The 15,351-nt window shown below is 40.7% G+C and overlaps 1 protein-coding gene across 2 annotated transcripts in view; it reads right to left on the reverse strand.

Annotated features, from left to right (window-relative positions):
* Positions 1 to 15,351, reverse strand: part of PREX2 (phosphatidylinositol-3,4,5-trisphosphate dependent Rac exchange factor 2) — a 304,496-nt gene that overhangs the window by 139,991 nt on the left and 149,154 nt on the right. For both annotated transcript variants that reach the window (XM_070382299.1, XM_070382298.1), the window contains exons 20-23: positions 14,612 to 14,748; positions 11,276 to 11,393; positions 9,418 to 9,602; positions 6,894 to 7,055 (exon numbers count right to left, since the gene is read on the reverse strand). In XM_070382299.1, the coding sequence (XP_070238400.1) occupies positions 6,894 to 7,055; positions 9,418 to 9,602; positions 11,276 to 11,393; positions 14,612 to 14,748 (602 nt within the window). The remainder of the gene's footprint in view (positions 1 to 6,893; positions 7,056 to 9,417; positions 9,603 to 11,275; positions 11,394 to 14,611; positions 14,749 to 15,351) is intronic.

The following is a 15,351-nucleotide window of genomic DNA, read 5'->3' on the forward strand; positions in this document are numbered from 1 at the left end:
GAAATCACTGCCCAGTAGCCTGTTCACTTCTGCTTTAAAAGGTTCCCAAGCACCCAGTTACTCCTGAGGAAATGGGAGATGCTTCTCATATGCCAGGATGTTTTTGAGAATCACCCACTTTGGGGGGAAACCCCTATACTTTCTGCTTCTGATCCCCTATAACATACACCCCTCATCAATTCAGTTAACTCACTAAGTTGCATCAGACTCTTTGTGACCCATGGATTGTAGCCCACCAGGCTGCTCTGTCCATGGAATTTCCCAGGCAAGAATACTAGAAGAGTGGGTTGCCATTTCCTTCTCCAGGGGATCTTCCTGACCTTTGGATCAGGAAGGCCTCCTGCACTGCAGGCAGATTCTTTACTAACAGAGCCACCAGGGAAGCCCATCTTTACCATCTGAGCCAGCAGGAAAGCCCCATATACACCTCTCATTTTATCTCAAACCAGGCTGTTAGAAACCAAAAATAACACCTTCTTTAATTGTTTATGTCATAAACAATTCAGCACATAGCTTGAACTGATCTTTTCTCTCCATCCCCAAGGCTTCTTCGAGTCCAAATCACCATCAATATGGACATCTTACAAACAAATCTGATGATTATGTCACTTTGAAACATCACTGGAAAAATCAGATTTTGTCAGGTTTCCTTTTTAATTGCATCCAACTCAAATCCTCCTTTCTGGCCCAGGCAGTCTGTCAACTCTTCCTGAATAAGATCAGTCTCATTTCTAAGTCTTTGCCTTTGCTTATGATATCTCTCTTTACTTGAGAATGAAGTAAAGAGAGATATCAAATCAATCTGACACATCTTTTCAACTGACAGCAGCTAGCATCTGCTGACTACTCAATCCAAGAGGATTTCTCCTCCTCTGAAATGCTATTGCCCTTGCAGTTCCCTGGTGGCTCCACAATAAAGCATCTGCCTGCAATGCAGGAGAGACAGGAGACAGGGGTTCTATCCCTGGGTCAGGAAGATGCCCTGGAGGACAAAATGGCAACCCACTCCAGTATTCTTGCCAGGAAAATTCCATGGACAGAGGAGCCTCATGGGCTACGTCCATGGGGTCGAAAAGAGTGGGACACAACTAAGCAATTGAGCATGTACTCATTTGCAGTCAGAACCATGCTGTTTAGCACAGTAACAACTGCTGCTAAGTTGCTTCAGTCGTATCCGACTCTGTGCGACCCCATAGATGGCAGCCCACCAGGCTCTCCGTCCCTGGGATTCTCCAGGCAAGAACACTGGAGTGGGTTGCCATTTCCTTCTCCAATGCATGAAAGTGAAAAGTGAAAGTGAAGTCGCTCAGTCGTGTCCGACTCCTAGGGACTCCATGGACTGCAGCCTACCAGGCCCCTCTGTCCATGGGATTTTCCAGGCAAGAGTACTGGAGTGAGTTGCCATTGCCTTGGTAAACAAACAATAAGTTTTAGAATAAAAGGGAACAAGGTTCAAATTCCACTGCTGTTCCCAGCTGCATGCCTTTGGGCAAGTTAGCGGACCACTCTGAACTTGAGTCACTTCATCAAAGAAATGTGTCTCATAACACTGTGTTGGTAAGATTACACAACACAGGCAAACTGTAAAATATGGTTTGTTGTTTAGTTGCTAAGTCGTGTCTGACTCTTTTGGAACTCCATGGACTATAGTCCGCCAGGCTCCGCTGTCCATGGGATTTTCCAGGCAAGAATACTGGAGTGGGTTGCCATTTCCTTCTCTAGGGGATCTTCCCAACCCAGGGATGGAACCCGTGTCTCCTGCGTCTTCTGCATTGGCAGGTAGATTCTTTACCACTGACCCACCCAGGAAATCCAAAATATGGTACACAATGCCTGATATCAACTGTTATAAACTGTAGTGCTCTCCATAACTGCAGGAAGAGCAGGGTGGTGAGTGCCAGCATATTCAATCATTATGGCAACACCTCCAAGGAAACTAATGAGTATTATTATTGCTTCATGTATTTTGACCTTTCTTCTCAAGTGGACAGTAAGCGGGAGAGGGAAGTCTTCAAATAACTGACTTAAGGTCCCATTGCCTACACAAAGGGTACACATTTAGTAAGTAATTTTCTAGTCTTCCTGTTCCATATTGCAACAAACTTGCTTTTGTGGACTTCAGTTTTTTGACCTCTGATATTTCATTAAGGAATGCATTAAACATATCTGCCACATAAAATGGATGTCTGCTTCTTTTGCAGGGCTATGTTTAAGGGCACTGCCCTGACATTCCTGTTGTTGCCTCTGAAACTCCGGGTGAGAGATTTCATTTAGAACTCCATCCAAGGAAAGTTCTGCCTCTCTTAAGAAATTATGTATATACTACAGAGATGCTGATAGATATGTGACAGTGTTCCTTTTTAATTTTAGCCATCAGGAAGCTGAAGGCCAAACAGAATATGCCACTTGAATAGGTAGAGTCTTAGGACCTACTTACCTATAGCCCTTTATTCTCTGATAATCTAGATCATCTCTCTCTGTCTCTCTTTTTTTTTTCCAATGAATATCATCTTTAAAAAAATTTTTTTTTGAAATAAAAAATTTTTATACCATCTCTTCTAATAATTTTTTTAAGATTATCTTTTTTGATGTGGACCACTTTTAAAGTCTTTATTGAATTTGCTACAGCGTTGCATCTGTTTTATGGGAAGATTTTTGTTATTTGTCTTTTTGTTCCTGAGACATGTGGGACCTTAGATCCCCAATCAAGGATCAAACTCGCACCCCCTGCATTGGACGGTGAAGTCTTAACCACCGGACCACCAGGGAAGTCCCTCTAACATAGCTTTATCTCTAAATTTACCTGTTCATTTTCCTTCGATATTCATTCTCTCCTTCTTTCTCTGAGAAATAAAGTTCCTTAAGCTTTAGTTTGGCACATGCGTGCTAAGTCACTTCAGTCATGTCTGACTCTTTGCGATCCTATGGACTGTAGCCTGTCAGGCTCCTCTGTCCCATGGGATTCTGCAGGCAAGAATGCTGGAAGTGGGTTGCCATGAACTCCTCCAGGGGATCCTTCTGATCCAGGGATCGAACCCGAGTCTTCTGTATCGCTGAGCCACCGAGGAAGCCCTTACTTTGGCACATGGATGCCCAGTTTGAGACTACATGTCCCAGCCTCCTTTGCACTAAAATCTGCTGCTGCTGCTGCTGCTAAGTCGCTTCAGTCATGTCCGACTCTGTGCGACCCCATAGATGGCAGCCCATCAGGCTCCACCGTCCCTGGGATTCTCCAGGCAAGAACACTGGAGTGGGTTGCCATTTCCTTCTCCAATGCATGAAAGTAAAAAGTGAAAGTGAAGTCACTCAGTCCTGTCCGACTCTAACAAGATGTAAATAGGGATGGTGTGTACAACTTCTGGGTCCTGCCCTCAAAAGGAAGCAATTCACTCTCTGCTTTCTCTTTCCCCGTTTAAGGGGAATTCATTTATACATGATGGTGGTGAGCCAACTTTGGCTTTGTGGAAGAGGGCAATATCCTAGAGGAGAAAACAAAAATATAGGAGGATCCGCAGAAGATCATCAAGCCCCAGCACACTGGACCCCTATCCGTTGGGCTTTCACAAGAGTGAGAAATAAACTTTCTGCTTTAAGTCTGTGTTGTCTTGGCCCTTCTTAAAGCAGCTGAATCAATACCCTATGTAATGTGCCCTCATCCTAATGTTTTGCTTTTACTTAGATAGTTTACTTTCCCTATGTATATTTCTTTAAGCTACTTCTACTGCTTTTGTTGTTTGAATGAATGGAGAGAAAATAGGAAGAAATTGAAAACGAGGTAGAAAAATGAGACACAGAACCGTGACAAGTTTGATAACCAGAATCTGCCTGAACCCTACCATACTTTATACAGATCTATCTCTGAAGTAGAATGACTCTCTTTTCAAAATGTGTTCAAAAGGGAACTAGTAATTTGCATTTGTTTAGAGCTTTTAAATTTAACTTCAAAGAACTGTCACATCTCAAAGGGACAGGAGAAGTAAAAAGAAAATCTTCTGTTCTTCGGCTTCCGCAAGGCTTATTCATGGAATCGTTCTCAAACTCAAAGGGGTCAACAGCAGTCATGGAAAGAGGGTGAACAGATATGACAGTTATACAGTGATCTTGAATATCACTTTTTCTTCATAAAATTATGACATCTATATATGTTCAACTTAACAAGCCAAACAGTATGCTGCTAAGTCGCTTCAGTCGTGTCCGACTCTGTGCGACCCCACAGACGGCAGCCCACCAGGCTCCCCTGTCCCTGGGATTCTCCAGGCAAGAACACTGGAGTGGGTTGCCATTTCCTTCTCCAATGCATGAAAGTGAAAAGTGAAAGCTGAAGGCGCTCAGTCGTGCCTGACCCTCAGCGACCCCATGGACTGCAGCCTTCCAGGCTCCTCCATCCAGCCAAACAGTATAGGAAGGCCTTAAAGAAAAACACAACGAGTCCTCTTTTCTTTCTCCTACCTGAGGTAACCAAGATTGAAATTCCTTGGGTATTCTTTCATGCATCTGCCTATTTTTAAATGGATGTATCTGGACACAAAAGGGCTTATCTTTTATTTACCATATCAAGCGTAGTCAGTTAAGTCATATTCACATACACTGGGATAGATAATATTTCCTAGTATGACCATCAAATTTTAAGCAACTAGTCTCTCTCTCACTTTTTTTTTTTTTTTTTAGCTTAAAGAACAGAGATGTATTCAGTCACACTTCCGCAGGCAAGAACTTCAAGATCAAGGGAAAAGTGAAAGTGAAGTTGCTCAGTCATGTCGGACTCTTTGTGACCCCATGGACTGTAGCCTACCAGGCTCCTCTGTCCACGGGATTTTCCAGGCAATAGTACTGGAGTGGATTGCCATTTCCTTCTCCAGGGGATCTTCCCCACCTAGGGATCGAACCCAGGTCTCCCACATTGTAGAAAGACGCTTTACCGTCTGAGCCACCAGGGAATTTGGCTAATTCACTTTCTGGTGAGGAGACTCTTCCTTTTAGGTCATTCATTGGCTATTAAACTCCCCCACACACATGTGCAAACAAAATATCCATGCAACCAGCCTCACTTTGAAGAAAATAATTTAATTAGCTATCTTCCCATTGATACAAATAGAAAAAAAATTAAAATATATAAAAGATATGTTTTGGAGATGCATTTTTATTTACTCTGTCTCTAAAATATATTGTCAAATTCGCTAAATGTTCTCTGTCTCCTCTGTCTTCACCAGAGTCTATGCCACCACCATCACTCACCTGGACACACCTCTCTAGATTGCAAGATTGCACCTTGCAATCTATTCCTACAGGGAAGCCAGCTCTTTTTTTTGGATGTGATGTAGACCATCTTTATTAAGTCTGTTACAATATTGTTTCTGCTTTATGTTTTGGTTTTTGGGTGACGAGGCATGTGGGGTCTCAGCTCCCTGACCAGGGATTGGATCCACACCCCTGCACTGGCAGGCAAAGTGTTGACTACTGCACCGCCACGGAAGTTCCCAGCATGACCTTTTAAAACCTACATTAAATGAAGCCACCATTATATCTAAAATCTTCCAACTTCTCGTTGATGTAAGAAGAAAATTCAAAGTCCTGAAAGGTACAGAGTTTCACAGCATCTCATGCTGGTCCCTGCTGAAGTCTCCACCCTTAGGACTAATCTCTTTCCACCTGACACCCTGGCCTTCTTTCTGCTTTGAGGCCTAACGGACTGATGCTGAAGCTCCAATACTTTGGCCACCTGATGCCAACGGCTGACTCATTGGAAAAACCTTTAATTCTGGGAAAGACTGAAGGCAGAATGAGAAGAGGGCAACAGAGGATGAAATGGTTGGGTGGCATCACCGATTCAATGGACATGAACATAGGTGGATCTCGGGAGATGGTGAGGGACAGGGAGGCCTGGTATGCTGCAGTCCGTGGGGTCATGAAGAGCTGGACACGACTTGGCAACTGAACACCACCATCAGCTGTTCTGTCTACCTGGAGGCTTCTTCCTCCCTTTTGGAGAAAGAGCTCTACTTGTTGTTTAAATACAAGCTTTCCTAAGGATGCTTTCTCTAGTACCCAGTTCAGAGTTCCCACACTGGTACTTCCCACCATGGTTGTCCTCATAATTCTCTTCAATAGTTTATTTTCCCCTTTGTAGACATGTTGTTGCTGTCTACCCCACTCAAATGGAAACATCATGAGGGAAGAATCTTTGCTGCCATATTCCTGGAACCAAGAACAGCTTCACACATAAAAGGTGCTCAATTAATACGCTCAATTAATGAAGGAAACAGCCTGTGTTCCAAATACTTTCTGATTGAGGACCCTGTTCCCTCTATTGAGAGAACAGGGAAAGAACAACTACTGTATCATTTTAAAATGTGACTTCAGGATTAGGTGGTTTGGATTAACATCCCAACTCTATACTTGCCAGTAAGAAATTTAATTCTTTGCATGAATGCAGGCATGCATGCTCAGTTGTGTCTGACTCTTTGTGAAACCACAGCCCGTAGCCCGCCAAGCTCCTCTGTCCGTGGAATTTTCAGGCAAGAATCCTGGAGTGGGTTGCCATTTCCTCCTCCAGGGGATCTTCCCAACCCAGGGATTGAACTCACATCTCCTGCTTCTCTTGCACTGGCTGGTGGATTCTTTACCACTGTGCCACCTGGGAATCCCAATTTAATTGTCTAGGTCTCGGTTATTATATTGGAAAACATGAAATAATGACTTAGCTTGCAAAGATCAAATGAGGTAAAGGATATAAAGGCATTTGAAAAACTCTAAAATGCTTTATAAATCTTATCATTATTTCAATAAACTGGTACATAATAAGGAATAAAACATCAAACACTGAATTAAATTTGACATTACAATAATAATTTAAATAATAATCACGTGTGAAATACACAGAGCCTTTACTTTACCTTTTTATAACTGGATATTCTCTGACATATGCGCTCAATTTTTTCACTACAAATGGCACTGAATTTACTTTGAAGGTCAGTAGGTATCACTTCATTCAGAGAGCTAAGGCTGGTGCAGTTTTGTACGAAATGATCATCGCTTTTAGCCAGGGCTTCAAGAATCTGTAGACACACACACATACACATAAAACAGAACAAGAAAATAAAAGCTTCAAAATCAGCCAAATAAAATGTTCACAATTCCACAACATAGGGTGTTTTTTCCCCGAGTGCTTCTTTTAGCTGCCTGGGATTTCTGTGTTCAATAAACCCTGGCAGCGAAGTGATGGACTTGTGTGTCTGGCATCTCCCGTTTTCCCTTCTGCTGGCTACAAAAGGCTGCCTGAGGGAGGTGAGGGGACTTCAAAGACGCCCTGCTGAATAAATCGGTACACTCTGATGTGGGAACACACTGCCCATATTTTAGTCAGAGTTATTCAGAACATTTTTTTTCCCTCCACTTGGTAGTGGAACAACAAAAACTAAGGAAAACCATATCCTTTCTTGCTACAGAGCCTGATACAGAGAGTGCGTTTATCATAAACAAATGTTCGAAGAAGGATGGAATAAATGAGACTTTCTCTTGCCAAAGTTAAAAAACAACATTGCTTCCAGTGTCTGAACTCTGTCTGATGAAAGCAGCAGATAAAACCATTCATGTGATGTGCTCAATTAGTAAATCTTTTGGCTATCTGAATTGATTATAAGGCAGCATGTGTGTGTGTACATCATGAATCACTGAGAATTTCCAATGAACAGAGAATTAATTATGTGTATTATTATATATGGGCTTCCCAGGTGGTACTAGTGGTAAAGAACCCGCCTGCCAATGCAGGAGACATAATAGATGCAGGCTCAATCCCTGGGTTGGAAATATCCCCTGGAGGAGGGCATGGCAACCCACTCCAGTATTCTTGCCTGGAGAATTCCACGGACAGAGGAGCCTGGTGGGCTATGGTCCACAGGGTCACAAAGAGTTGGACACGACTGAAGCAACTGAGCACGAACATTATGTATATGTAGCATTTATGATTGTTCAAAGATCACAGTGACTGATTGCAACTTTGCATCAGATTTTTATAATATAGTGTGAGATAGACAATGTATTAGATGTTTATTTGAGCTCCCTCACCACTTCCATTTCCCTGTCTTGCAGAATATGGAGTGTGAGTTTTTGGTTTAATAACTAGTCTAGAAATCAGAGCTCACTTTATCATTAGCAGTGTGGTCTTGGTTAAATTTCTTAATTTCTTTGACTTTCTTCATGTGTAAAATAGAAATATATACAGTATTAAGTCGTATAGTTGTCATATATAAAATAAACCACGTAATTTTGTAAATTTCAAAGAGTTAGAAAATGAGATAAACTAATTACAATAAACTGGTCTCAAAGTCTTCTATAGATCTTCTCAGTAGTGTAATTTATTAATAGTTGGGAATGGGTTGAATTTTGAAACTATAGATTCTTTATCAATAGATACATATAGTGGTACAATGTCATCATAATGATGGGATAATTTTAAGAAGCTGACTTCATATTGTAAAGCAATTACCCTCCAATTAAATTTAAAAAAACAAATGAAAAAAGAAATTGACTTTCAGAATATAAAAGAAAACCATAAAATAATTATTTTTGAAATAGTGCATTTGGATTTTTCTATTATTTTCTTCCACTAAAATTTTAAAAATACCTGCTATTATTACTAGATCTGTCTCAACTATACATATTTGAAACACGAACTGAAATGAAGAAATAAAGGTGGTGAAGACACATGTTTCTTGTTGTACCTGAATCCTCCCAGGGTGATGTAAAAGTAGACAGAACACAAACATTCTGACCTGCGGAGGGTGCAATAGGAGTCTGACCAATTTACTTTGTGGAAGGATCGCAGAAAGCAAACAGGGTGACCTCCTACTTACCATGTGTTTTATCCATTTGGATGAAGATCCTCTTCCTCCCTCCCTGTCTTGCTTTAAGGACTAAGGACAAGACTCTTCACAACTAAGAATTATATACACATCTGAAGATCTATTCATAAACTAGTCTTTAAGCTTCGAGAAACTATATGAAATAAACATGAGCCTTACAGAATTTGAATGCATTTTACGACTTCAAATATTCTTCAGAGGATTATGTACATTTAGGAAAGCACCATCTGTCATGAAAATCATCTGAGACGTTTTCACGATACTGAATTCACAGACGTAGCAAACTTACTAAATGCAGAGAACCTTTGCCAAACCAACTAATACTCGCTTGGGCAAGCAGCCCATCTAACATAACACTGTGCTCCAAAAGAGGTCAATTAAAAAAAAAAGACTATACACAGTTGAGTAATGGGGGAAAAAAGAACAAGAAAGAGAACTTGAATGAGCGGACAGCTGAAGCATTCACAGCTATTTCATTTTTTAAAGTGGGGGTGGCTGAGGACTTGAGTTGTTTTACTGACATCATAATATCTTTCTCTGATAGGATCACTCGTACCTTGGCAGTGAGGCTGAAGAAGCCTTTGGGCTCGATCATCTTCTCCACCACGTTGCACTTGATCCCAGCGGTGCTGTCATACTCATACACAACACCATACTCCAGGTGGACATTGTCCACCGTCAAACTCACGTGCTCCTTCTTCCCGTCGATGATCGCCATGGTGTTGAACTTGTCAATTACCTCTGGAAAAAAGACAACTTTAATTCAGCAAATTCAGGAAGGGTTTTTTAGTCTCTTCAAATAATCTGAATCTCTCTGAATATTTTTTAGAGGTTTTAAAGGGTGACTAAATCTGATGTGCTAAATGAAGTATCTAGCTAACGTTTTTAAAAAGAAGAGCATTGGAAAAAAATACAAAATTGACTGATCCAACCTTTACCCTTCTAATATGACTAGTTTTATCTTTGCACACCCCATTTTGATCTATGGACCATATGCATGCCTACTTATATCTGTATCAACATGAAACATACAATTTTTTCATTAAAATCATGCATAGCTTCAAGTCAGGGTTCCTAAAACTGCCTCAAACATTGGATGAATATTTTCTCAAAGCAGAAAAAATACAGAAAATCATACTGAAGCAGAAAGGAGATGCAATAATTATTTTTTCAGCAGAGAGTGCCTGAATTTTTCCAAACAGCATCTTCTGAGGCTAACTCATTGAGAAAATGTATCACTGTTGACTGTAATAAAATTTCCATCCTGAATATATTCCTATAGGTTTTTGGCCAACAATCAGTCAGCTAGTGAAAAAAAAAATGTAGTCTCAAGCAAGAAACTGCTGAGGAATGAGGATTCTAACAGTAAATACTAAGTAGAAATACAGTACTAGTTTACTTAAAACAATTAATTCCTAGAATAAAGGCAGGACCAGTAAATATAAAATAGGCAAGAGCAGAAAAAACATAATTTCAAAGGAACTATGAACTTTCTAAACTAGGGCTTCTCAAATTTTATTGTACATACAGATATTATCTTGCTAAAATTGAGATTCTCACCCAGTAGATCGAGGGTGGGGCTGAGCCTCTGTATCTCCATCTTATGTGATGCAGGTGCTCATGGTTTGTGAACCACATTGGAGTGGGAAGGTTGACACAACATTTAAACTCAAAACAAGGAAACACATCATAGCTGGGGTTTGAATCCTCATTCTACCACTTACTAGCTTGGGCACATTCATTAACCTCCGTGGACCTCAATTTCTTCTCCATAAAGTTAGGGTGATGATAATTTTGATGCTTTTGAACTGTGGTGTTGGAGAAGACTCCTGAGAGTCCCTTGGACTGCAAGGAGATCAAAGCAGTCAATCCTAAGAGAAATCAACCCTGAATATTCATTGGAAGGACTGATGCTGAAGCTGAAGCTCTAATACTTTGACCAGCTAATGCAAAGAGCCGACTCACTGGAAAGACTCTGATGCTGGGAAAGACTGAAGGCAGGAAGAGAAGGGGATAACAGAGAATGAGATGGTTGGATGGCATCACTGACTCACTGGACATGAGTTTGAGCAAACTCTGGGAGATGGTGAAGGACAGGGAAGTCTGGTATGCTGCAGTCCCATGGGGTAGAAAAGAGTTGGACACGACTGAGTGACTGAACAACAAAATAGAGCTTCATTTCTGATAAGCTGGTAAGGTAATCCATGTAAAATATCTAACAGAGAGCCTAAGAAAGCGTCGTAGTTATTCCACGTTAGCCGTGAGCAATTATGACTTAGGGATTTGGCGTGACATCTATTTGAGATGATGACTAAGGTAGTCACCTGAACATATAAGGTTTTTAACAATTGGGACTCGGCAATGGCACATTGACAAAGAATCCTATAAACCCAAGAGGAGAAGAAGAAACCCACCTTCTACTTTACAGTCAAAGGAATCCCCTGCTTCATCTCCTGGTGGTTTGGAGTTGGACTTCTGAAGGTCTTCCTGAGCACTCTCAACACTATTATAAACCCATTGTATGGAATCTTGCTGGAAATGAAGGAAAGAAACCTCAGAGGTATTTACTATCAGTGTTTCCTAAAATGCATATCCATTTCATAAATGTACTTCAGAAGAAGAGCTGACAATCTTATTCACCCTTCTAGTTTAAATACAATAAAATTTGAGAGAGAAGGAAAGTCAGTGTCTAAAACTGACAGGAAGTCAATGGCAATTAATATTGTTTTTAACAAACTGACCTTTTTAAGCTTGAGGGTTTTTTCTTCCAAAGATAGTTTTTTAAATAAGATGTATTTCCCAAATGTCTTACTCAAATGACTCAAGCATAACATATAATGAACTATAAATTACATTTGTAAACAAAATAAATGGTAGATGGATACTTTTCTGAAGAAGCAGTCATCTGTAAGTGTACAGATGATTTAAATGTACTTCTTTAAAAAATATTTTTTATGTAGACTAGTTTTATAGTCTTCATTGAATTTGTTACAGTGTTCTGTCTGTTTTAGGTTTTAGTTTTTGGCCGTGAGGCATGTGGGATCTTAGTTCCCTCACCAGGGATTGAGCCTGCATCCCCTGAACTGGAAGGCGAATCGCAACCACTGGACTACCAGGAAGTCCCTAAAAAGCGCTCTCGTAACAGTCACACATGTTTCAAATACACTTAATGTTTTTCGTGAATCAAACCAATAAGAAAACTGGAAGACGATCTTTCAACTTATGGGGCCCCCAACTGATATAACTACCTTTTAATCCTTCTACATCATAAATGATCCTATATTTTTTAAGTAGCAGTTCCCTATCTTATTCAGATAAATGAGAAAGACGAAATGGCTACCAAGTAAACATTTAGAGGGTTGCATTACTTTAATGTTTGTAGTTTTCCTAGGTAGGGTGATAAGATGAGTTGCACGACTGAAGTGTGATATAATTTGTATTATCCATCTTCACAATTGTGTTTAATTATTGTAGTGCTATACATTATTAAAGGCTTCCCTGATAGCTCAGCTGGTAAAGAATCTGCCTGCAATGCGTGAGACGGGGGTTCGATCCTTGGGTTGGGAAGATCCCCTGGAGAAGGGAAAGGCTACCCACTTCAGTATTCTGGCCTGGAGAATTCCATGGACTGTATAGTCCATGGGGTCGCAAAGAAACAGACATGACTAAGAGACTTTCATTTCATTTATACATCATTAAGGGCTTGGACATGACTGGGCAACTGAACTGAACTGAACTGAACTGAAGGGCTTCCCTGGTGGCTCAGATGGTAAAGCCTGCAATGCAGGAGACCTGGGTTCAATCCCCAGGTTGGAAAGATCCCCTGGAGAAGGGAATGGCAACCCACTCCAGTACTCCTGCCTAGAAAATCCCACGGATGGAGGAGCCTGGGGCTCGGCTTCGAAAAGTCGGACATGACTGAGCAACTTCATTTTCACATATCATTAAAAGGCTTCCCAGGTGGCGCAGTGGTAAAGAATCCAACTGCCAATGCAGGAGATGCAAGAGATGAGGGCTCAATCCCTGGATCAGGAAGATCCCCTGGAGAAGGAAAGAGCAACCCACTCCAGTATTCTTGCCTGGAAAATTCCATAGATAGAGAAACCTGGTGGGCTAAAGTCCATGACATTGCTAAGAGTCAGAGCAACTAAGCACCAATACCACATCATTAAAGTGCTAGTTAACACTTAATCATGCAAATAAACTTTGGTAACTGGTTGTGACCTTCAAGGAACCAATCCCCCAGAATCCAAACCTTTGTGTAGCTCCTTCTGACCCTGGGCTTGGTCATGTGATCTGACTTTTCGGAGGGCTAGTAACAAGCACAATATAGAGATCATCACTTGAAATATTCCCTCTTGAAACCCAGACACTATGTAGAAAGGAGAATTATGCTTAGGACTGGAAAGGAGAGCCAGGTGGAGTGGCTCTTGAGTGAGAAACCTTCAGGAGGGGACCCCAGCACCAGTCAGTTCCCAGCAGAATGAAGCCCTCAAGGAACCAACACCAAGTCAACCGGAGAAGCAAGAGAAATAATTAATCACTGTTGTTCCAAGTCACAAAGTTTGGAACAGTCTGTTTTGCAGCAATGGATACCTGCTAGAGTGTGTTATTTACCTGGTGAATTTCTCTGTTTATTTACTCCTTTTCTTAATTATTTCACTGGTCAACACCTCTCCAACAAGGAAGATAAGGGAAATGAAAAGAAACTCAACTCAACTCAGTTTAACTAATTCTTAAAATTCTGGCATAAGGGGAAAGATCTGATCATTTCAGTATCTTTTTAAAACTTCATTCACTAACATAGTTCAATAAATATGTATGAAACTACTGTTAATCCAAGTAACCTATGGATCGGCATGTGAATTCCAATTTGCTATGCTTGTTTGACCTTATTAGTAAGCAGAATTGATTAGCTATTTTCTTGGAGGCTCAGTATTTTGCAGGATGTCAGTCCTGGCCCAAGAGAAAGTAGTCATTCAGCTTTCTATTTTGGACACAAAATCATATTCCCAAATCCAAAAAAAAGGAGTATTTTAGGTGCATGACAGAAAAAAACAGAATGCCTCTCCTTTAGAATTCCTTTTGCACTCAATTAATTTGAGAGAATTTTCTTTTTCTAACCCAATACTCATGAGATAGTAAGTTTAGCTTACCAAATAGGATTTTAACTTTTTTTTTTGTATGGGATGTAAAGTTTGAATCAGAGGACAATGCTTAAAATTTTAAGTAATGGCAAGCACATTGTGGTATTTTCTTTTAAGAGCTAAATTCAGTTACCTAAATAAAACATATCCAACAGTCAATCATGGACTCTATAAAGTATAACCTACAATTTTTTCTCACAGAAGTTTTTTATAATAAACAGTATAAGCATTTATAATTCATATATACCAACAAAATATATGCTGACCATTACAGATTCTAAAGCATCTGTCAAGAAAATAGTTCAGGCCTTTAGATTTCAATTTGATAAACACTTAACTATTTGAAAACTCATCACAAGGAAAATGAAAATAGCCCAGGACACTGTTTAAACTGGTGCTAATACTACAGCAGCAAACTGTGGCCACTTAAGCAGAATCGATTATAACTAATTATACACATAAAAGAAGCATTATGAGACTGACAATGCTGCGCTTAAACATGAACCTGGCAGTGGAAACCACAGACAGTTCTGGCATCATCGCATGCCACCCCCAGGGCCTTCTGAGCGCGCTTGCCATTACAGCTGCACCGAGGGCATTTACCTTCGTTGGTCTCCGGTACTTCCTGCAGGCCGTGACGTGGGCAATTACGCTGGCGTGTGTCTCTTTGCTGACATTGATTCCGTTGACTTTGATGATACACTGCCCAGGGTGAAGGCCAGCGGCTGCAGCCACAGTTCCTTTAAATACAAATGAGAAAATTGCCAAAAACTAATTATAGGAATATGATTCATTTCTATCCCATGTAACATAGGGAAGCAACTTTAAGTTCCATATAGCAAATTTTTAAATTAGAGTATAACTGCTTTATAATTTTGTGTTAGTTTTTAATATATATATATCTCCCTTCCCTCTTGAACCTCCCTCCCATCCCATCCCTTTTCCCACCCTTCTAGGTCATCATGAGCTGAGCTCCCTATGCTATACAGCAGCTTCTTAATAGCTATCTATGCACACGGTATATATGTCAATGCAACTCTCCCAATGTGTCGTACCTTCCACTTCCCACCCACCCTGTGTCCACAAGTCCATCGCAGTTTCAAAATATAATAAAGATCTAGCTAGTATGTTCATGGCGGAGAAGGTAATGGCACCCCACTCCAGTATTCTTGCCTGGAAAATCCCACGGATGGAGGAGCCTGGTAGGCTGCAGTCCATGGGGTCGCTGAGGGTCAGACACGACTGAGCGACTTCACTTTCACTTTTCAAGTTCATGCATTGGAGAGGGAAATGGCAACCCACTCCAATGTTCTTGCCTGAAGAATCCCAGGGACAGGGAAGCC

Source organism: Bos mutus, chromosome 14, assembly GCF_027580195.1.
Source record: "Bos mutus isolate GX-2022 chromosome 14, NWIPB_WYAK_1.1, whole genome shotgun sequence".
NCBI lineage: Eukaryota > Metazoa > Chordata > Mammalia > Artiodactyla > Bovidae > Bos > Bos mutus.